The 24,940-nt window shown below is 45.5% G+C and overlaps 1 protein-coding gene across 1 annotated transcript in view; it reads left to right on the top strand.

The window, feature by feature from the left end:
• XRCC5 (X-ray repair cross complementing 5) overlaps positions 1–24,940 on the top strand; it is a 511,073-nt gene that overhangs the window by 441,726 nt on the left and 44,407 nt on the right. Inside the window, exon 17 of the mRNA XM_078679276.1 lies at positions 21,677–21,786. Coding sequence (XP_078535402.1) covers positions 21,677–21,786 — 110 coding nt within the window. The remainder of the gene's footprint in view (positions 1–21,676; positions 21,787–24,940) is intronic.

Genomic DNA, 24,940 nt, shown 5'->3' with positions numbered 1-24,940 from the left:
AGAAGAATATGTTTGTTATGCACTCCTCAGACAGAGAAAAGCTAGAATCTGTCTGCATGGTTATACACATTCCGAGCTATTACAGATTTTCTTTTTTAAAATCGACTTCTATCGAACGGTTTCTAATATCTGTTTACAACAAATACCTAACAAGTTTTGGATCAGTTTAATTTTGCAGTAGAGGTTTTATTTTGATTTTTCATGTTTGCAAACATGCTTGCTCTTTCATATGAAAGAGCTGCTCTCCAAGGTTTTAAGTGGTTTGTGGGGAAGGTGATGGTGTGACCATGTATTATATCAGTTAAAGTACCCCCTTGTGTACCTGATGAACAAGTTCATTACCTCAAGTAACAACTTATCTGGTAGAGACTCCATCTAGCCGCAGATTCCTTATCCTAGATTCATCCCCAGGTGTCTGACTGGTTCAGATATTTTTCAGGAGCCGTACCCCTGCAATCCAGTAGGTGGCGTCGTTCAGCTCTGTGCGGCATCTCCCTCTTCTGAAGTGAAGGGCGCGGTGCCTATATAGGTGCCCCCCCCCCCCCCCAGTGCGCTAATGTGCGTTAATTTTCATGACTTTTCACGCCAGGAGCTCGAATCCGCAAAGAACACAGACATCTGGTGTGGAAAACTAGGGACCTGAAGGGGGAGAACCCTGCCCCTAGAAATGTATTCGCAGAGCGGAGAGGGTGGCTGGGTCGGTAAGGAATCTGCAGATACAAAGACTCTCCTCCAGATAAGGCGTTATCGAAGATAAGTAACGTCTGATAGGCGTCTAGCTGCAGATTCCTTACCTTAGAATAGATAATCAAGAAATATCTCTCAGGAGGTGGGTCTGCGAAACAGTTTCACACTTGAAAGTCCTGAAGGAATGAACTAATGAAATAGTACCTGTCCCAGTGGACCTGACTATTCAGACAGTAATGCTTCGTAAACCTGTGTAGAGAAATCCACATTTCTGTCGGGCAGATCTCCACGACCAGAACTCTGCATGCTAACGCAGTGGTCACGGGCTTAGCTCTGTTGGAATAAGCACACAAACCTCAGGGGGTCGCTTTATGGCCAATGCAAAGCATAACTTACTGCAGAGCACAATCTATTGGGAGATAGTCCAATTCTGCACAGCCTTTCCTTTCTTCGCTCCAACGTACCCCACATAGAGTTGGACATCCACCTCGAACTATTTCGTGCGGTCAAGTTAGAACGACAACGCTCTTTTTGGGTCCAAACGGTAAAGTAACGCGTCTTCCTTATAGGAATGTTGGAGAGCATGAAAGGAAGGCAGAGTGATGGATTGGCCTACATGAAAAGGAGTGACACATTTAGGCAGAAAGTATGCTACAGTGCGAAAAAGCAGCTTGTCTGGGTAATGTTCAGGTACGGAGGCTTGGATGACAAAGCCTGAAGCTCACTGACTCTCCTGGGAGATGTCATTGCCACGAGAAAGGCCGTCTTGGTCGTAACAAGCCTGAGAGGACAGGTGTGCAGTGGCTAAAAGGGAGCACATATCAGAAATGTAAGGACGAGATTGAGGTCTCACTGAGGCATAATGATGGACGAAGGTGGAAACATGTTGCAAATCTTTAAAAAACGTATTTACCATAGGGGATTTGCTCAAGGATGGCTGATCTGGCAACCACAGGTAGGCTGAGATAGCATACAGATAGCCCTTTAAGGTGTCCAAAGCATAGCCCTGCTGGGCAAGACAATGGATAAAGAGAACTACCTGAGAGAGGGGAGCTAAAAAGAGGGTCAACCTGTTTCCTTGCACACTATGCCACAAACTGGCCCCAACAGCAGATGTATACAGTCTTGGTAGAGGGATGCCTGGCTGCCAAGATTAAATTGCAGTCTTTGGGTGGCAGGTTGAAAGCTGTCAACTGTTGCCGCTCATTCTCCACGCATAAAGACGGAGTGTTGACAGGTTCGAATAGAGAACTCACCCCGGCTGCTGTGACAGAAGATCCTCCCGAAGGGGCAGCCTAATTGGAGAACTGATGGCCATGCTTAAGTTAGTGAAAAAGATTCTTGCTTACATCCCTCCATCTCTGCAGAAAAAAGTAGTGACAGCCTTGGTGCTGTCAAAGCTGGATTACTGCAACGGGCTCTACCTTTAACATGCAAGCGCAGTTTATCAACAAGCTTCAGTCCCTTCAAAATGCGGCTGCCAGCCTCCCGTTCAGTCTGCCAAACCCGCTTTACGGAAGCTGCATTGGCTCCCAATCAAACAAAGAGTACATTTTAAAGCTCTTTGTATCAACTTCAGGGCTGTGCATCATTTTGGCCCAAATCTTCTTGTAGACCAGTTTAAGTGGTATCTTCCCGGAGAGGCACCGCTGTTCAAGCGCGGCCAAATTCATTGTGAATCCAAAGTTCAAGTGCGCCTCCTGGGGTGGTAGGAGCTTTGTGACAGGGGCCTCGAAATAGTGGAACACTATTCCTGTCCTTTCGTAAGACATTAAAACATGGCTTTTACTTATTAATTCTGCTTTCTATTCTCTGCAACCCAACAGTGCTTAGACGCCTCTGGGCATTTGGTTGCGTTATATACAATTATTTAATATAACATGCTCAACAGCTAGACATACCAAATTCTCCCAGCACAATTTAGAGCCACAAGGATGACTTGGGGCCAGTAGTTCCTGATCTTCTTGAGAATTCTGGGCAGGAGTGGTATTGGCTGGATTACGTGCAGGACGCCTGAGTTCCACTCTAGATGAAAAGCATCTCTGAGCAAGAACTGCCTTGGATACTCCAGTATGCAATTCGGCAGAAATTGTGAGTTCTTCCCAAAGCCGAACAGATCTACTAAAGGCTCTCCCCACTGCTGAAAGGGATCTTGTACCACCTCCGGCAGGAGGCGCCACTCATGGTCAGGTAGACATCTTCGCTGAGTTTGTCCGCCCTGGTGTTCAGAGAGCCTGCCCGTTGCTGAATTAGAGGACCGACATCAACGCTACTGAAAGGTGGGCTTCAAAGACCTGCAAACATTTTTTAATGTTGCCTGACACTTGTTGTTTTTAAAGAAAGCTATATTTTAGGCTGCTCAGCATATTCGATCTGACTTTTGCGCTAACGCGGTGTCCAGGAAGCGGACCCGCCAGAAGAGTAGCGCTCTAGTTGTTTGCTGGAGCTAACCAGGTCCCTCCCCCCCACCTCACTTCCTATATTAAGGCAGATGTACCGGCCACGCAGCGGGCGCGCCAAAGGCAAGCCCATCTGCGCCTGTCCGGGCCGTGCCTAGGGCCAGAATTTCTGTGCAAATCACTAGGCACATATATACAAGAGAACAACTACTCAGTCTTAACCCTTCAGCATGTGCTCGGCACAATCTAATAGGTGATTCACAGGGCGCTTCGATTACTAAATGCAGCCGATGTGAATGGACCATATCCCCGTTAAACTCCATTCCTGCTGATGATGCACAGGTTAGTAGAACGCCTTTAAAGTATATCTTACTTAACACTAGATCTATAGTAAAGCACAAATTCCAGCTCCAATGTATGATTCAAGTGGAAAGACCCGATTTGGTCTTTCTCACTGAGATATGGGCCAATGAGATTAGTGATCCTGACTGGCAGATAGCAGTTCAGACAGGTTATCTTGTTACCAATCACGATCGAGTAGCAGCCAAAGGTGGAGGAATTGCAATAATATATTGCGATGCCTTTTCGGTTAAAATCAATCCTGAGACCATAGCGGATGCGGAGGCCATATCCTTCTCCATCAAACGAAATAAAGTAGAGATATTCCCAGGACTACTAATTTATAGACCCCCTGGACTTAAAACTGTTTTTTTAAACGCTATACATAATTTTATGGAATCTTGTTTAGATACTGAGCACTTTACAATACTGGGGGACTTTAACTTCCATTTGGAGGATAAAAGCCACCCCGACAAATTAGCCAGCCTTGATTTTACTCAGATCATTAGTGAACCTACACACACAGCAGGGCATACACTGGATGGGATATGCACTAATAATTCTGGCATATCAATTAGAAAAATCTGCATGTTACCATGGACTGATCATTCGGTGATCTACTTTGAGATACCACAAACAATACCTACCAAAAGATGTATCTCTTGCACTCCAGATAGTAAATACAGAATATGGAAGTCAGTGAGTGAAGCACAGTTTGCATCAGCTCTCACAAAAAGACCTGAAATATCCAATGATCTAAATCAAACCATTGATGATTTCCATAATTGGCTAACCACAGCAGCAAATAAAGTGGCACCAGAAGTGTCCAAGAAAAGGCTTCATCCCCATGGTATTCACCTACGTTAAAATCGATAAAGATTAAATGCAGACAAAAAGAACGAATCTGGGGATCCCAATATAACACTGACCATAAAAAAGAATATTGCGCAGCCTTGGAAGAGTATAAAGCGGCAATCATTCAGGCAAAGGCCACATACTATACGATTAAAATCCAAGAAGCCGCAAATTCTTCGAAATAATTATTTGAAATGAAATGAAAAATTATATTTGTATAGCGCGTAAACTACCCGGAGGCCTCGCAGCGCTTTGGATTGATTACTGTGGCGAGCCACCGGGAGGATCAACACGCTTTTGCAAACAAATGAGTTTTCAAGGCTTTTCTGAATGCCATCCGGTTGGAATTCTCTCTAAGAGCCAAGGGAAGAGAGTTCCAAAGCCTCGCGGCGGTGTGGGAGAAAGAACGGCCGCCCCACCGGACTTTGTTGATTTTAGTTGTGGTCGCTAGATGCAGTAACCCAGAGCGAAGGGCTCTGGAAGGGGCGTAGGGCACAACTAAGGGAAACAGGATGGCAGGGCCTGTTCGGTGGAAGGATTTGTGCACAATGCACATAGCCTTGAACTGTGCTCTAGCAGCCACTGGAAGCCAATGAAGATCTTTCAGGGCTTTCTTGGCTGACTGCCAACGGGGGATGTTGAACAGTAATCGGGCGGCACAGTTTTGCGTGACTTGAAGCCTGTGGGTCACTGCTGCCGGGGCTCCTAGATATAAAGCATTTCCATAATCCAGGCGGGAGAGTATCAGGGCCTGAACCATGACTCTCCTCGCCTGGAAAGGAAGCAGAGGGAGCACTTTGCGGAGCATTTTCATTAGCCCAACACATGTGGAGGCTGTTTTGGTGGCTTGGACCGAAAAGTCTAGCGCTTTATCAAGCCAAATACCAAGGCTCTTTATCTGATGTTTGGTGGAAGGAGGGACGCCGAGACATGTGGGCCAGATGCAAGCCAAAGTAGTCGGAGGAGGGTTACCCAGTAACATAATCTCCGTCTTCTCTCCATTAAGTTTGAGACAGGAGAGTTGCATCCACTTAGCGACAGCCTCTAGACAGGGGCCCCAGGGTGTTGGACGATCCCTCCGTGTGGTCAAGAGAGACCACCAATTGGGTATCGTCAAACAGTTAATGCCCTGATGAGATGCCCACGGGACACTATGTTCACACCGGAACAAATATTTGTAGACAAAATCGCCATTTTCTTTCAAAACAAAGTGCAATCAGTATATGATAGCCTAAAAGAATCAACACACAACATAGGAGAACTAACTGTAGCCCAACCTGAATCCAGGTTGGAACATGAAGGCTTACTGTCCTTCTCCCCACTAACAGAAAAAAGGGTAGAGGAATTGCTATTAAGTATTAAATCGGGCTCCCCTTTGGACCCCTGTCCACCATATATATTGCATATGGCATTAGAAACCATTAGCTCTGCCTTAGCTCCATTAATGAATAAAATTTTATGGATGGAGTGTTCCCCACGACATGGAAGAAGGCGTGTATACGCCCACTTTTGAAAAAGCCTAAATCGGACCCACGGGTTGAGTTGAACTACAGACCTATCTCTTGTCTGCCTTTTGCAGCGAAAGTTTTGGAAAAGGCATTAAACATTGAATTGAAGTCATTTTTGGAGATAAATAACCTGTTAGATACCACCCAACATGGTTTTCGTCCTAAACATTCTACGGAACCTGCTCTAATCCTGGCAACAGAAGAAATACGTAGGGTAACCGATGAAGGGGGTAGTGCTGTACTGGTCCTGCTTGATCTAACAGCGGCCTTTGATACGGTTAGCCATACTGTGCTTAAACAAAGGCTGCAGTATGGAGCGCCCCCACCTACCTCTTCCCTGCCCTTGGGGGACGCCAGGGAGTGTGGAGGCAAACGTAGATGGTGTCTAGGTTGATGGCTCCCACTTGCTCCAGGACATTACAAGGTGGCGGAGAGGGTAACGTTAGTCGAAACCTGGGTCTCCATGGTTGAAGATGAAGTAGCAAGCTTCACACGCCAAGTCTTCAAACTGATTTCTACAGCAACCTCCCTAGAAGACCTGGCAGAAGATGCTGAAAATAGATCCAGGAGAAATAATTGGTTTCTCAGAGGGAGTTAAGACTTCCGGAATGGATGGCTTTCTGGAGGAGTGGTTTCAATCCTCTGTCCCACTTGATAAGCTGTCCCGACGTTTCATGGTGGAGAGTGACCATGGATCCTTCACGAAGACCTTACTCTCGTCCTGTGATTGCTCGTATCCTCAACCATTGTGATCAAGACGTCATCCTTCAGGAGGCCCAGAGTAACCAAGAGCTAGGCTACCCTTACACTAGGATCTTGATCTTTCTGGATTACACTTGGGTGGCCCAGCAGCGACGCCTCTCATTTGAAGACATCAAGCCGAAACTCTAGGCGCTACAGATCCAATACATGCTTCTCTTTCCGGCTCGTATTAAAGTGATCCCGCCCCCCCCAACCCACCCTCCCCACTCAGGCACCTCGGAGGGAACCCATCCACTCCTGGAGGAGCAGACAGCACTAACGCAGGAGAACGAGATCACTGACTCCGTCCTGTAGGCAAGTTTACAGGGAGCCCTAGAGCCTCTGTCACCCCAGCTATCTTTTAGGTTCCGGATGGTGAAACTGACTCGTTCACTTGAGTTTCAATGAGCGCTGTGCTATGCACTGAACTGGTCATGGTGAACAGACGTCCCTGAAGGCCCACTTCTCCATGGTGGTGGTCTATCTACCGATGTTTTATTGTGGGTGGGGGGGTGGAGGTACACAGGAGGTTTCTCTGGGGTATGTATCCTAATATGTTGGAGGTTTCTTTTTTTTGCACTCCTCAAATATTACTGTCCGGCATCTACATCCTTAAAATGGGCACCTGGAACCCTTGATCCCATTTCAAACTCCCTGTTAGTTATTCTATGTTTTATTGTTGGGCGACAGATGCTTCCTTTTTTTGGGGGGTGGGGGGAGGTTGGGAGTTTTTATATAGCGCGAACTAGACCCGAGGTATCAGAGCACTTTACATGATCACCAGTTGCGTTGCATACGAATACAATCATTTTTGTTACGCAATGGGAGATTAAGTGATTTGCCCAGAAACACAGAATGTTGAGCGTCCCTGCTGAGACTCGTACCCGGTTCTCCAGCTCGAAGTCGACTGCTCTAGCTGTTTGGCCACATACTCTCTGGGGTTGGAATTATGGAGTAGGTCGGTTGGAGTGAGGTGTCTCCCTTGGATTGTTGTTTTGTGTTTTCTTTCTAGGCCCTCGCCATTGCTCATCACATTCCCATGCACCCACAAAGTCATATGGTGTTGTCATAGTCTTTCTCTGGAGACTGTTGGTTTTGACCCGGATTCACCACTATCCACTACTGCCCCCTAATAGTTAGGGATGTTTCATAGAACGTGAAGTCTCGACCTTATCCTTGAGTTCTGTGGTGTTGTACAATATAAAGCGACACCGGCCGGATGTGGTCATGCTCCAGGAGATGCACCTTATGGGTTCCCACTTTCCCTTCCTTGGCCAGTTGAGATATGGGGCTTGATGGTCTCCTTGGGCTCCTATGTGGTACACCATTCCGGTGCACTCTTCCTGACTGCACCTGGACGATGCTCTTTTGGAGGACGGCTCTCCGTTTTATCCATTGAGACTGTAGACTTACAGGAATGACAACGTTGTGGCAGGGTACGTGGCTCCAGCAGGTGTTGGGTATTCAGGGTTTCACATAGTTGGACAGAATTGGAATTACTTATTTGGCCGATGTTCGATGGGGAGGCACACTTATTTTGTTCCAGGAGCTGCAGGACTTTTACCAGCTTTCCCACATGCAATGTTACCGCTACCTCTAATTATGCCATGCCCTGTTTGTATTCAGATACCCTAAAAGAACCCATACAAAGTTAAATTATTGATGGGGAGGTTGAGAAAGGGGGTGTCTTTCTATGTTACGTTTTACCGCTCCCTTATAATTAACGGACCGGATCGCTTTCTGGTCTTGCAACCAAAGTGGGAGATTTCGTTGGGTGAGTTGCATGGCAATCATTGGAGGGTAGCATGTATGGCCTCAAGAAAGTTGGCGATCGCCTCCCACCTCCGAATGGTCCAAAATAACTATTTACACGCAACATATCTGACCCCCCAATGGATGCAGGGGATGGCCCATGTGGCTTGGACCGAATGTGGGTGGTGTGCCCTGCCTGCAGCTGATTATTTCCATATGGTCTGGTCGTGCTCAGCGCTGTTCTTCTTTTTGGGTGGAATAGGCTGTGAACTTTCTTTGGTACTGGGCCGCCAAATTGACCTTAGCCCTCGGATGGTCCTGGAGCAAGTTGGGGGACCGAGACTATAAAGGGTCGTCCTTGGAATAGCCACTATGGTGGCCAAAAAAGATATTGCCCACACCTGGAAAATGCTAGAGCCCCTCTCACTGGAAGTGTGGAGGAGAGGGGTGGACTTGTGTGCCCACTAGGAAAAGCCAATCTATGAATAATTAGGATGCCCCCACAAACATGGAGTTATGGGGTGGGTGGTGGGCACACCAACGATTAATGGTGTAATGATGCTGCTGTTTTATGTTTCATTAGCCAATATATACTGCTGTGATGTTACTTGACTGTCAGTGGATGATGCTGCTAACTGTTAAAATCAATAAAATGTGGTTAATAAAAACAAGTAAACCCTAGCAAGACTGAAATACTGGTGGTCAATCACAAACTCAACAAATAGGACTCATCCCTATGGCCTTGTTTTTTGGTTCTCCCCAGTGCAAAAAGTCTGCAGCCTTTGTGTTCTTCTCGAATCAGAACTTTCTTTAAACACACATGTAGCCCAGAGCAGTAAATCCTACTTTTACTTTCTGAGAAGCCACTGCCTAATTTTATCTTTCCTACACTGTGCACAAATGATTCTCATAATCTGTGTTTTCATCCATTCCAAATTGGACTATGAACATGCCTTCTTTTTAGGCCTGTCTGCTAAAAACTATGACTAGCTTCATCACATCCAAAATGCAGCAGCCAGACACTTACTCCAGGAACATTTGATGATGTGTCTGAATAGCTCCAAAACCTTCACTGGCTACCGGTGAGGAAGAGAGCTCAGTTCATGGTGGCCTGCATTGCCTTCCATGCCTTTCGGGATTGTCCCACATTTATTCAACTGCACTTAGAAACTCTGTAAGAGTGATGTTGCTCCTAATACCTAAATAGATGGTCTGTTTAAAAAAGCTCCTCTAGAGGGCCTTTGGGCACATTCTGCAGCAAAGGCTGCAACTACTGCTTTAATTCAGGGGGTTCCGGTTTAAAGCATCTGCCAGGCAGCCATGTGGTCATCTGTTCATACGTTCGCGAGGCACAACTGCATCGATTCATAGTTCAGCAGAGAGGGTCATGTAGCACACTTGGCTACTTTCAAAAGAAGCAAATGTTAATTAAGGATCAACTGCTGCAGAGGACTCTGCCTGATTAGGGTCATCCCCTACTTGGCCTTGGCTTCTTCCATATAATTTGTTGGGGAGACCTATGAATAATAGGGTCCTTCGGTTTTGCCCTCTTCTGTTGACCAGGATGGTTGTGTTAAACAGACTGAGCCTCCCCTGATGGGCAGATGATGGTTTTCTGACCTCCCTGCTATTGGGCTCTGCTGTTTCAAGGGAGAAGACTCATTAGCCCTCCCTGTCAGTGAGTAGTAACACTACAGGAGACCTCCTCTATCCCTAAAAGGAGTCTCCTGTCACTGAATGCATGTCACCTTATTCTCAGTTTCTGTTTTCATGGTTGTCCCATGAGGTTCAGCAACCCACAAGTGAAACCTCTAAAATACTGCATGTGTTGGTCCCTAGGGGGCAGTGTCTCCTTCTGCCGTGGTGGTTAGCCGCATGTCCAACCACTACAGCAGCTGGTTCATCTGGTTCCTTCGACACCGGCTCAACCGCAGGAGCTGCGCCTCCCCGAAGAACATTTCCTTTCTTAAAAACTCACTTTCATAGGCAGAAGTCTTCACAATGAAACGCATTGTTTTCTATGTACCTCTTCATAGGACACTGCTGCAAATCCTAAATGCTGTGAACAACAGCTGTTAACACCACCTAATTCACTGAGCTCCTGAGTGGTAGAAAGCTGGTCTGCCCTTGCTGGGATTCATGTGGGTGACCTGGGGATAATGGCTAATATCGGTGTTTCATCCACTCAGTCACCGCTTTGTGGCATGCAACTAGGTTTCAAGGTTTGTGGTAGGTATTTTCTGTCATTTGTGTATGTGGTTTGCCTATTTTGTCTCATTATTTCTCATGACATTTCTATACTTATTTATTTTGGCCAATAAAAATGAACGAGTAGCTGGTATAGTTCCATATTTAACTCCTAAATGTACACTGACACATTGGTAGGGCTAAGTAGTGATGTAGGTTGAAGCAATACATGCACCTATAAATATAAATATTGAAGTACCAGCAAATCTGCACATCTTTAGCTGTTTAAGCTTTAAAAAAATCGCTTTTGTTTTTTCTACTCCACATGCTTTTCATCTGCACACCTGCTATCCTGCTGGTTATGACTGATGGAATGAAGAGATACTAAGTGAACATTTTCTGTTTTGTAAAAATAAATATTTATATGAAAACATTGTTTATATCAGCAATAATTTGTAAAAATTGAAAATTTGGAGCCTTACATTTTAGCCATCAAGTCGGCTCAATAAAATACTCATATTTACGTGAATAAGTGTACGCAACCCTATATCAGCCTTCTGCGGTGCAGCCAGCTGGGCAAGGGCTGTCCTGTCCATTTTGAGTAGGTCTACACTGAGCCGATGGCCGAATACCTTTTGAAGTCTTACTGTGATCGAGCGGATGATATAGCTATGGGCACAACCATGGGTATTAAAATGTGCTTGTGCAGGGGGCCCATAGAGAGGACATTAGACGTCCATCTTGATTGCAAGGTCATGTTCTCATCCAAATTCTTTGTACAGTCATTTCCGATTGTCCATTTCTCTAAGCTTTAGTTTGACAAATTTAGGCACTCCCAATTTCATGTTAGGAATAGCTCTATGCAAAGGTCCAAAACTGACAACATAAAGTTTGTATCTCCCCTTACATAGCAAGATCTGTGTACCCTACAACTTTGATACTACAGATCAACTCCTTAGTCCAGCAAAGAAGTGACAAAAAATAATATTTTCATTATGTCAACCTAGCCTTTAAGGTAAAACCCTCAACCCTTATTTTTTCAGAGCTACTGGAGATTCATAGCTAGTGCCGCATACAGACGTAAACCTGGGATTGTACTCCTGCTTCTGTGTCTGATAAGAAGATGGGAGGTCTTTTGCATTCCTTCCTCTTTTGCCTGATACTTCAATTGTGTCTTTTATAATGGTGATTCTGGCACAGGACATACCTGCTTTTCATGTTGGAGCAGAGGCTATGTCCATGCTACAGGTGTTAGTGATGGAGACTGCCCCAACATGCCTGTCTGGCAACATCTGGAAACCCAGCACCCCGCATCTTTGCTATGCGTGGGACAATAGTGGGACCTCCTTCAGAGGCGGGAGTATCCACTCCTACTGGGCAGGTGCTTGCTGGTTTTCATTGTAACTTTAATACTTTGCTGATTTGGAAGTGGTTTTCCCATAGGATACTGTTCTAGTCTTGCACATTATTTCTCAGTATTTTCCCCCTCAACCTTCACCCTGGCAGGTGGCTTCAGAAGGCTCTGAGTTCCTTGGTCTCCTCCATAGATCCTCATAGCTCAGGGGGCACTGTTGCCTGTAGCAGTTGTTGCAGCAGTTGTTGCAGCGTTGGAATATGAATTCCCAGCTGGCAACTCATGGCAACCACGAGTGAATGCAGGGCATTTGGAATTAGGGAGCACGCCAGGATCTCGGTTTAACCTAGCCCAGAAGGATCGAAGGGGCACCCCTACCTCCCCTACCTCAAGATTTAAAGTCTGCAGTGTGTCGCTACTGCAACCCATGGAGCGGGTGTGTGGAGATTCCACAATGCTTCACCCAATACAGGTGGGGGAAATTAGAATTTGTAGGCGACTTTTGAATTTTCTGCCCTCCCGCCCCAACTATATTCTGCATCCTGAATTTAATTTGGAATATGTTACAGATACCATCAAGCTGGCTCCCCTCTTGCTCTGGGTGAGCGTGTGGAGCAATAATAAAGCATGTTTTAACAGAGATGTTATCTTATATTGTCTCTGTAAGGACATGGGTCTCCACCCCCTTTCTGAACTACATTAGTAAGTCCTTTGCTGACATTGGTCTTCCTGAAATGTTTAATGCACCAGAGATCATTAGTATGACTGATAAAAGTTAAGTCCTGTCATGCAGAGTTCACCTTCTCCCACAGAACTGAGGACGTTTTTAGTAAAGATTCAATTTGTAATTACTTTATCAGATTATCAACCGGAACCTAGCCCTTCCTCTAACTCTGGAACTTACACGCTGGGAGAGGTCTCTCCTTTTTAGATTCAGGACTGGTGCTGTGGGGCTTTTAATGTGCTTCTCTGAGGGGGAAGGTATGGGATTGTAATTTGCCCCTGTGATGGTACGGCTGAGCAATCTTTGTTGCGTTTTATATTTTTTTGCAAATTTTATCGTAATTTTTTTAACTCTTTCCAGCACATTGTGAAATCATTGTTTTTTAAGAAGAGCAGAGAGGCTCAAACATACCTCCAGATGTTATGAAGTCGTCACATCTGTTTCAGTGTTTGCTGTTTTATTTAAATGTCTGTTCACAGCAGGAGAACTATGGAGGGGTAATGAGCACGAATGTAGTTTAGTATCTTGCAAAAGCACGTTAACAGCACATTTTGCACCTGTACAAGTCTATTATTGATTTTTTACTGATATTTTAATAGGATTTTTAACCTTGACATGTTAGATATGTATGTGATGAACTGTATATTATACTTTATGCACTGAGCCGAATACTCAGGGAAGTGTATTGGCGGCGGTAGGCCAGGTTTTCGTCTATGTATTAAATGTTTACCTTCTTTATATCAAAGTCTTTTTTTTACTCATACTTGTGCTAATTTAAAAAGGTTACTTTGAATATTGCGGTGATGTTTGCGCTCTGTACTTTTAAGATTTTATTTAATGATTCAATAAAGATTCTGAAACTAAACTGGGTTCAGTAGTTCCATCCAGTGGTTGAAGGGTAAGGGGCTATGATTTGAATTTGATTTTTCCTCTATAGAATGGGTATGAGTAGACAATGTGGGCAGGTGGAGAGAGAGAGCACTTTAAGTGCACATTTTAAGCAGGTTGCTCTGACCTGAATGGAGAGAACTCCCTCTATAATTCTAACCCAAGTAGGACTTCGTTGTGTGTTTATCAAATAAAGCACTCATAAGATGCTATCACTGTATCATGAGTTGATGTTAGTACCATTGTAACACGGTTATGAACATTGACCCCTTGGGAAGCGATGGGGAGGCTGCACCCCAGACCCACAGACGATAGCCTCAGTTCTTTTTATTGGCCAACCATGCTCCATCTCCAATGCCATACATAACGGCTTCATTATTGCAGATGACTTTTATCCCCATTAAAGTTGGATATAATCATTTCCCTTGTGCCAATCTTTTCTTTTTCCCTTTTTATTGAGTTGAATAATATAAAGTCCAGTTCTGCAGTCGCCCATTTAACCCAATCCATTTTCCAAATGTGTTTTGGTGATGTATCTGTTGCCTTCCAGCTCATTACGGTTAAAATGGTGCAAAATCAACAAATCTGCTTTCCTGTTTCCTACTCGCCAGATGATCACACAGCCCCAGTAAGCATTCTTATGTGACAACCTCAAGGGAACCTATTTATCTCCCAGGTTGTTTTCACCACAGCTTCCCTGTAGGATATTCGTACAGAGCAGTTCCATACCGTGTGCAAACGTTCACCATCAATGGCAGAGCTTCTGGGAAATGTCCTTGAATTTGAGCCAGATATCATACTGAGTTCACAGGGAGTTGGGTAAGTAATGTGCACCGATTAGAAACATCCATTGCACTTCTAGACATTTGCGCCATGCCGTGGCACTAGTCCATTCCTCTTTCTCTATTTTTCCTAATCCCACTTATCTTAACTCGGTGTTAGAGGTCAGAATGTAACTTGTAATAATAGTCTATATAAGGTGGAAGAGGCCTTACTCCCTGAATGTAATGACAAAAGGGCTATTAAAATCTTATTATCCGTTGACTGTGTTGTATCTGTCTTCCATGTTAACCTGGCGGCTCTAGTTAGCTAGTGATCGGATAGAAATTGAGCCACCTGTATATAATAATCCTTTATAACATCTGCAAGCGTTCGTATGAGATCAGTACTATACAGGTCTCCCACTGCTTAAACAGCATGTATCCATGTCAGTCAGTGAATCCACTTCTGCAGGTAAGGGGATACTCCACAGCGCTAGGCTAGGGAGTACGAGACTCCCCTCTTTTTTATGTATCTGCCTCAACCGTATTCTTCTTTGTCCAACAGATGGGGTATCGCATAGGCTTTTTTCCTTTTCTCTCAGGGGTATACCCATGACATATCTGGGTATACTTTTGCATTTAGATGTCTGACTTGTGTACAGGGAGATTAGGATCGGGCGGCTAAGCAATATACTTCATTGTTAGGCACTTCCTGCCGTCTGCTCCATAGCGGGAGGTGAATCTGGTGCAAAGGTAGTGTGTACCATCGTTCCAAATCAGTACTGTCAGTAACTTGTTTAACCGCATGCGCGCTAGCGGGTTTTCCCGCTGCGCGCTGAGATTGTGGAAATCGCGCGTTACGTGACAAATTCAGCTCGTCATGCGCGTAGCGCAGGTAACGCCCATGACGAGCTGGCTTTGTCATGCGCGTCGAAGGGGTTAATTAAATAAACATTCATTTAGGTAATTTTACCAGCTAGTTAGTAAAGTAGTACAGCAGGTGAGGAAGTAGCCCCAATTGTGATAGGGTAATCTTGCAAATAACTGACAAGGGACGACTCTTCCAGAAGACTTCTGAGTTTCGGTATGATGGGGGTATCGGGCTCCCAGATCTGAGGAAATATTATTGGGCCTTTCAACATGGCAGCAATAAATCAGATTGTATATGGTCCCCCAGGGGACCCAGGATATGCCATGGATCGCGGACAGGCTCCGGGAGGAGACATCGGCAGGGCACTATATGCCAAAGTTGGGAGGTACCCGCTGACGGGTCCAACGGCGCATGCAGTGTATGTGTGGCATGCTGCCAATAGATACTTGGGTTGGGAAGGGAAATTAACGCTGGCTACCACCCTGTTAAATTCAAAGAGGCTCAGGAATTTGTGGAAATCTAAGGGTTTCGACAAGTGGGATCTTATTGGTATCACCCAGATAAAGGATGTATGGGCTGGAGATAAGATACATACCTTTGACTCTCTTAAGCAACAATATAGTTTACATGATAATGAGCACTACCGATACCGACGGGTCAGACATGCCCTCCTCACCCATGTGCCTAGGGGCACTGCGCTCCCAGAGGGTTCTCCCCTTGTGGATCGGGTGTTAGACGGGCACCTTCCTGAGAAGACTATCTCCTTAATATATAGGAAGCTTGATAATAAAATGGACGACCCACTTGGACGTATTAGAGAGCAGTGGTGTGCCGATGGGTTGGAGATGGATGATGAGGCCTGGGTGGAAGCAGTTTCCTCCCCTAAGAAGGTGAGACTCTGACTGGTACAGTTGAAGATTTTACACAGGGTGTATATTTCTGGACCTCGACTGGTGCGATAGGGGTGGGCGGAGAGTGGGGAATGCAGGAGGGGGTGCGGAGAAGCTGGCACCTTTGTGCACGTTCTGTGGCATTGTGTGAAAATACAGGAATTCTGGGCTAGTGTTCATGAAGAGGTGAAAGAAGTATTGGGGGAGGAGATATGAATGGAAGCCCGGAGATGTATATTGAATGTGTGGGAGCCCACAGACCTGAATTTGTATCAGACAGTGGGTGATGCTGGCATGCATGGTGGCGAAACGGAACATAGCTCAGTTGTTGGGAGCCAGCCAGTCGCCCAGGGTCGCTAAGTGGGTTGAGGATTTAGATTGGTGCATGTTTCGGGAGAAAAATGTGTACGTAGCCAGAGGGTGTCTGGGGATGTGGGGAAGAATCTGAGGAGCGTGGAATACTTATCGGGGTGAGATCTGTGAGCCTCCGGCGCCACGAGATGAAGCGGAAAGGCCGGAATCCCCATGATCCTATCTAGATTGTATTGTTACAAGTTATTCTGGACAAGCAATGAGGTTACCCTTGTATTGAGAAGGCTGTGATATCACCCGTTGTTTCTTTATTTTTGTTAATTTGTTAATTAAAAAAAATTATGAACAAAAAGGCTACTGAGTTTCCATGCTGCACCTTTATTTCCTGAAATCATATTGTTCTTGGCATGTGTAGCTCTAGATACATATGCTGTGCATACTCCTGCCATCTATTGTTGGGCTCAGACATGTGCAATTTGTTTTTGTTGAAGAATTCTTTTTGAGTCACGGGGTGTGGTGACTCCACCTATCATAGGTAATGCGCATGAGCATCAGTGCCATAGTCAAATAGTTTTTCACAGAGATCGGGTACAGACGTGTATACAAGAGCTCCGGTTCAACACCACGCATTCTCGGTGGGCTTTTGGTACCATCCCTTGTCAATGCAGCTGTTTGTTGATCTTCACCGTCGTGTGTTGCTTTCACTCCGTCTCATCGTTGATTACATTTTCACAGTGGGGCTTTGCCCTTCTCGAAGCCCATGACTTGTGTAGCCAAGAATTTCCATTTGGTGGAAAGGACTCATTTTCGGTCCAGCCCAACTTGCCACTTCTAGTTCCCAAGGGCAGATTTGTACAAAGTCTGTAACTTGTGCCTGTCTCCGGATCACTGAGATGAATCCTGTGTGGTGTGTCTCGCATTCCGCCACAAGAAGATGCTTCAGAACCGAAGTGCACAATGCATTACCTCAGCTTATATGGCACAGTGCCGGGGAGAGGAGGGCGCTCCGGACAGGTGAAGGGGTAATTCCAGCAGCAGCAGTGTAAGTCTGGCGCTCTCTTCTGATGATGCTGACCAGGGGTCTGATGAAGCTGAAGGGCCCCGCTGGTTCAAAGCTTGTCACGAGTACCTCAGTGAGTATCAATATTTTCCATTCTTCCTCGGTAACAGCCTCGAGCTCCAGTGCCTCATCTAATTGCTTGTGGCCACCTCTGCCTGATGGCCATGGCCGGCACTGAACTAATGAATCTTACCTGACTCTGAAGTCCACTTCGAAGCCTTGCCCCTCAGCACCTGATCTGAAGAGGCCTTCTCTGCCGCACTCTGAGTCGAAATCTTCAGAAATCCACCTCGGGGCACTCTGGGCGCCAACCTTCTATGGCTCCATATGAGTCCTCATCGGATGAGTTTGACAAGTCCATTGTGCAGCGCTTTAGAGAATGCCTTGATGCCAGTCATTAGAGGATCCACATGCAGCCATGCATGGCCCAGATTATGGCTAAGGCTGTCCATTCACCCAAGGACTCCATCCCTCACAAGCAGAGACTTCCATTTAAGGAGGCCCTCAACCCTCCTTCGGAGCCACCAGCCAAAAAGACTCCACCCAACAACAGAGGCACCTCTCCAATATTGCCTGGCCCTAACAAACCGACCCTTGGGATGACTACCAAGTATTCACTAACCGAGATATGTACCAAGCCAAACCATCTCCCCCTGATAACACAACCTCATTACATGAGGTATTTGACAGGGCGGCAGCTTTTCACTAGGTTGAGCTGCACGTCCGGGCATGAGGAGGATGACTTCCTTCTGATAACCCTTTCCTCCTCTCAAAGGTCCCTCCAATACCAACCCATGTTGAAGGGTATGCTAAAACCCATCAAGGACATCTTCAAGGAGCCCGTGAAAGCAAGAGTTATTGCGCCCCGGGTTGATAAGTTTAAAGCTTCTCTATCAGACCTATCCCCCTGACACAATGCCGGCCAATTACCCCATGATTCATTGGTGGTGCACCCAACCAGGAAGAGTGCAAACTCACCGGGTGCAGGGGATGCGCCCGCTCCAGACTGGGATTTGCAAGAAAATAGATGCAGCTGGCTAACGTGTTGCAGCTCATTCTGCCACTTAGTTAGCTGTCGCTAATTCCATTGGTTTGCACTCCCGGTATGATCGAGCCCCTGGGATCAGATGGAGGATCTTATCCAACACCTTACAGAGCTATACTGCAAACGGTGCATGAGTTGGTGTCGGAAGGGAAGACCATCTCCAGCTCCAACATTCGCTACGCTTTGGACGCCGCAGACACCATGGTGTGCTGCATTAATTCTAGCCTCCTGCTACTGCAACATGCATGACTGCCTGGCTCCAGTTTTAAACACCTCCTTAATATATCCTTCGACTGCAACCATCTCTAGACATCACATTCCTCTGCACACCTAAAAATTGTCCACAGAACACCAGCATCTTCTCCAAGAGGAGATGCACACACTGCTGGCAGAAAAGAGGTCTTGGAGCCAGTGCTGATGTAACATTTCCACATAGGGGTGTATTCCCTCTACCTTCTCATCCCCAAAAAGGATGACTCCCCCAGACCCATAGTCCACTTCCGACCCCTCCCCAAGTACATCCTATCGGAACATTTTCATATGGTCACACTTCAGGATGTCATCCCTCTTCTGCAGCAAGGCGATTTCATGACCGCCCTCAACTAGAAGGATGCCTATTTCCATATTCCCATCCACCTGTTCCATCGAAGATTCCTGCAGTCCGTGTTGAGTGGACAGCATTTTCAATTCAAAGCACTGCCTTTCGGGGTTACAACGACCACCATGGTATTCACCAAGGGCTTACCCATTGCAGCTGCTCATCTCAGATGGAACTGCATTCACGTGCTCTTTTATGTCGACGACTGGCTGTTCTAGAGTGCCACGCAGCAGCAATGTGTAGCACACACGCAGACAACTATAAACCTCCTTTCAAGCTAGGCTTCACCATAAATGTAGCCAAATCCCACCTTCATCTCCTCCTAGTACCGTTTCCTAAGAGCTACTCTAGACTGAAGAGAAGGAAAGATTACCCCAGTCTTGCCAGGGTAAACGCATTCCAGAGCCTGCTGCCTCTTTTTGAGCAGAACCATCGGGTAATAGTCGGGATGATCATGTGATTGTTATGCGTAATGGCATCCTGCATCATAATAGTTCCTCATGCACAATTACACATGCAACCCTTACAGAAATACTTAGCGGGACAGTGGTCCCAAGCGGAGGGTGTATAGGAAGATCCAGTGTTGATTTGTGGCCATATACATTGCTCTCTGCAGTCACAGAAAAACCTGTTACAGGGACAGTCATTTTTGCCGCAGGAGACCATTTCTACGGACACATCGCTCACTGGAAGAGGAGCACACCTACAAGATCTTACAAATATAGGGCCTATGGACACCTGCACAGCAGATTCTTCATATGAACAACTTGGAGTTGCTGGATATTCAGTTTGCTCTCTGAGCATTCCTTCCTCTCATTCACAAAAAAGTTGCTTGTGTCCAAAAGGTCAACAACCCAGCCAGGTTTTGCCTACAAAAGAAAGGGGCACACATTCACCCCAACTGTTTGCTTTAGCACAGAACATCTGGTGGTTGGTGATACATAACAAAGTGCATTGGTCATACAGTACATTCCAGATCACTTTGCTCTTTACGGTACCAGTCAGCAAGACTTTCATGGAAGGGCTTAAAAGGATTATCCTGTCCTGGACGCCTCCTGCTTCTGTGTGGAATCTAAACATTGTTCTTACTAGGCTCATGGAACCCTTTCTGAACCACTACGCTCTTACCTGTTGCAATTTCTATTGTGGAAAGTCATCTTCCTTATAGCCGTCAATTCCCTCAAACAAGTTACACTCTTATGTTGAAAGTTCCTTTCTTCCAGGTTCATCATGATTGGATGGTTCTCAGAACAAAGATCAAATTCCTCCACAAGGTAGCCATTAGCTTCCCCTTAATCAAATAATTGAGTTGCCAGTCTTCTTTCCACATTCAGAATCTGTAGCAGAGCATGCTTTGCATTCCTTAGATGCCAAAAAGGGCGTCAAACCATTTAGTAAAACACAACTATTCGTCTCCTACCCTCAGCCACACGGAGCGTACCATTTCCAAGGTGGAGGTTGCACGTAGGATTGTCAAATGCACACAGACTTGTTACAATAAAGCTAAAAGTCTCTGTCCCTCCTTCTCAGGCCCCATTCCACTCGAAAAAAAGGGGCTCCAATAACTGTCCGATGGAACATACCATTAGCTGACATCTTTAAAGCAGCTACTTGGTCCACTCCTCACACTTTTACTAAGTGCTACTGTGTGGATGTCCTGGCTAGACAACAAGCTAAAGTTGGCCAGACTGTTTTACGCACATTTTTCCAGTCTTATGCGACATCTTCAGGCTTAGCCACCACTTTTGGGAGGACTGCTTTACAGTCTATCACAGCATGCATTTCTACAGCTGCACATGCCACAAACTGAGAATGATAACTGACCTTGTAAGCATCTATTCGTGGCATGTAGTGTTGTATATTCACATGCGCCCGCTCTCCTCCCAGGATACCTGGAGTCTGTTGCAGATGATCATATCTTAGTTTTTTTTACCTCCATGGTCATCTTAACGGTATCTCTCTGCTCCATCTATATCTGCGCCCTCCGTGCGGGGAGAAAACAATCTATGGAGCCGATTCCCATGCACATTACCTACAGCAGGTGGAGTCACCACACCTTATGACTCAAAAAGACTTCTTCAAAATAAATCAATATTCACACGTCCCAGCCCAACACTAGTTGTTGGGAGTATGCACAGCATGTGAATCTACAGCACTGCATGCCACAGACAGATGCTTGCAGGGTAAGTAACATTTTCCTTATTTATCATGATGCATTTAAACCCCTAGGTACTTAAGACTATGACTTGCCCATTTCAGTGTAGCCAAGTTTATGAAGTTTATAATTGTACCATCAAGTTCGCGCTATATAAAACTTTATAAATAAATGTTGTCCAATACTCCAAGCATTAGCAGCTGTTAGTTGCCTACCACACAATTATGAGCCGGGCCTTACGCAGCAGTCACTATTCAGGGCAATGGCAGTTAACATCTGTTAATACCTAACAGTTTATGGCCAAATAGCCTATTAACATCAGTCCCTAAAGTCTCAAATCAAATACAGATCAACACACCAGGTGGCATGTCTGATCTGCGCCCATGCGTCACACTCAAGCTATTATGCAGGCAAGTTACAGAATAAATGCATGTATTCAAAGCCTTCCTAATGCTTAAGCCAATGTCAACCTGCCTTCACTTGTTTTTTGCAAACCCTGCACCACTCCCTCTTCACTCAAGCATATGTCCATTTCCCTTCTGTTGTACAGTGAGCCAGCAGCTCATAGACCGCATCTACGAGTTTCTAGGAACCAAAGGACTGCAGTACTACACGAAGAGCATAAACTGCATCAAAGCATTCAGGCAAACAGCAATGAAGGTAAGGAAACTGGCAACTCAGTCTTTTTAAATGATGGAATGTCTCCAGGGCGTACAGAGCAAACACAAGGCGTACAAAAACAGTCCATACAATTCATGTTTTGCTCGTATTTGCTACAATTTTATGAAAGATATACAAGTACTCCACTCAGTGCCTTTCGCTCCTTTGTTTAAAACTTTTTTCTTAAAATTCAACAAAACATTTTAAATGTGTTTTTTCTACCAATCAAGATGTTATTGTTTTATACACAGCACAGTGAGGGCTTTTCAGTTTCCCCAATGACTTCAGTGTATGGGTTGTCAATGTTAACAATTGTGTACCTCTTGCGAAATAACATGCCCCATTTAGCACACACCTTGCCCTGCATGGACTCTTCTATGAAGGAGAATTATTAAAGTGAAGTAAACAGTGGCTCTGCATCCAGTGCTCAGTAATAATCGCTGACCCCTCTATTTATCCCTTCCTGGAAATACTCTGTAGTCCCTGGCCCATGTGAGAGCCTCTCGCTTAACCAGCCAGGATAGTAATTTAGCACATTTGGCTTCCTAAGCATGTCTTTTTGTCTTGTAAGCTCTGTAATTCAAACACCTCCAGAGCTTAGCTTAGTGAATTGAAAGGCTTTCCCTACTCTGTTCGCTCAACCCTCTCTTCCTCAGGCTGTGCTTATATGCTGTCTAGTTCTTGGAACCACCGTTCTAAATGTGCCTTTTCCTGTTCAATTATCTTTTTATTTAGCTCCGTAAGGCGTCAAAAAGCTACTTTAAAGCGTGTCTGAAGCCGTGTCCTACTTTTCGTCAAAGTAATGCCTTGTTTCTTCCCTAACCATTCCTCTTAACATTGGTTCCTCTAATGCAAAGACCTGCATCTTCCAGCTGGGTATTGCAGAGTGTCATTCCCCACAGTAGGCTGTGATCAGATATATTCGATCGCCTTTATCCTTCAGTGCAATGTCCAAGTACATTAATAATAATAAAAACATTTATTAAGCGCCTGAATACACTAAAGACAGTGCGTCTCCGCGCTAGGATGCGTTCCAACAATTACATATATTCCCTTCTTTACTACAGGTCGTGGACACTTAAGAATATTCCTGGTTAACAGTGTTACATTCTCTCCGAGGGTCTACCATTTTCCTTTCTGCCTCCCAGTTTTTTGGTGCCAGTGCTACTTTCCTCGCTGGGGATGCCAGAGGCGGGGTTACGATGAATCCACGTGGACACAGCATATTCACATAAAGTCCACTCCGTTATTGCTTGTCTCGCCACTGCATCAGCCAATTGTCTTGTTAGCTTAATAAGTAAGCAGACCTGGTCCATATTTAGCATATATATACTGCCCAGTAGGATGTCTTCCCCATCTAGTCTGTCCTGCAACAGAACACACCCGCCTTCCGTATCTAGCCGCACCTGACTGTGGCTGAAGGATATCCCAGGTTTCACCCAAATCAGTACGACTCTGGAGCATGCTGAAAAACGTGTACAAAATAAGTGCCCTCTCAAACCATTTTTTAATTTCCCGCCCTCCTCTTGTGTGATATGTCTCAAGTCTGAGTGCCATGTGTACCCCACTCTGCTTATCGAATATACCTTGTTTCTTTTAGTAGCATTAAATACATCACTCCACATCACATATTTATATTTGTTTCTGATGGATAGTTCTAATCACAGATTCTATCTTGTGAATACAGCCTTAAAACCCACTTAGTACACTCAGAGTGGTACACAGCCACCCGGTGGGCGGCAGGAACGACTACTTCCCGCAAGAGTGGCACAACACCACATCCAACAAAGAAGAGGTAATGGAGGAATGCTAGCAATACGTTTAACCACTGACAATCGCTCGGGCTAGCATTCCAAGCAATCAGTCTTTTGCCCACCATTTCGGTCTTATTTTGGTCTGTTCATTCCTGTTCAAGCAGGGCTAAGACTGCTTTCCATATGGCTGGTTTAACCTGAGGTGACATGGTAGACAAAAGAACAACTGGTGAGAATGCTACCCCAAGCGATCACTAATGGTTGGACTTATTGCAAGCATTCCTCCTATTTCTTTTTGTGTGTTTGATACAACTTCACATCTGACGAACGAGCGCCGCGATTATGGCACTGGGTTACATCCTGATATTTCTTCTCGGGCTACCACACCTGCCACTTATGGTGGAGCCCCTGTCAGGAGAACCATTTGTCCATCTTGCACCAAAAGTGTATGCTCTTTTTGCCAGAAGAGCCATAGAGACGGTTCTGGCATTGGAAGCAGGGATTGGTTGTTATTCCTGTTACTCCCTGGTGCTGTAGAAGGGCAGATGCCTCTAGCCTATTCTAGACCTTAGACCTCTCAATTCCATCCTCACTTTGGCCCAGGTTCTTTGTGGCCTGAATCCTGCAGACTGGATGGTGGAATTGGACCTGCAGGGCACTTATTTTCACAGCCCTCTTCTGCAGACTCACAGGCCCTAACTGCGGAGCAGGGTGGATCACCAGCAATCTAAGTTTGCCTTTCTCCATTTCAGCCTCACCAGTACCCCGGCACTGATGGGGGTTCGCGATCAACCTGCTGAGGTCATATCTGGCTGCAAAAGATCTGCAGTGCTAGCTACTAGACTGCAATTTGACCAGTAGGAAACCCCTCTCCCTGCCACACACAAAACTGACGGTGATGATAGAAGCATCACTACTGGATTGGGGAAGCCATTTGGAAGAGGTGGAGATCAGAGGTCTCTGGAATCGGCCTCCACATCAGTTTATTGGAGTTGCCGGTATTCAGTTAGCAATGAAGCCCTTCCTGCCAATCATCTAAGAGAGGGGGGGTTGCAGGTTCTCATGGACAAAACCACTGCCATGTGGTAATGCAATAAACAAATCGGAGTAGAGTCTATGGTCCTGTGCCAAAAGGCTCTTCACCTCAGGTGCTGGCTGGATCATCAGAGTGGTTCAGTGGTACAAATCAGCATCCCTGCACCCAGGGCTTTAAGTGGGCCAGGTCTGTCTGGATCTCAGACCCAGTAGTAATTAAAAACAGGCATTTAAACGGGTCCCTATGTTTGTCTTTACATTACTGTCAAGATCACAGATACATTTCTGAGCAATGAATGTAAAAAAACATTAAACTAATATGTGTCAGTGATTTATTTTCCGTATATAGTTAATGTTTAACACTC

This window comes from Lissotriton helveticus, chromosome 3_1, assembly GCF_964261635.1.
Source record: "Lissotriton helveticus chromosome 3_1, aLisHel1.1, whole genome shotgun sequence".
Lineage (NCBI taxonomy): Eukaryota > Metazoa > Chordata > Amphibia > Caudata > Salamandridae > Lissotriton > Lissotriton helveticus.
The sequence above is the reverse complement of the archived record's forward strand: the minus strand, read 5'-3'. Positions and strand labels throughout refer to the sequence as shown.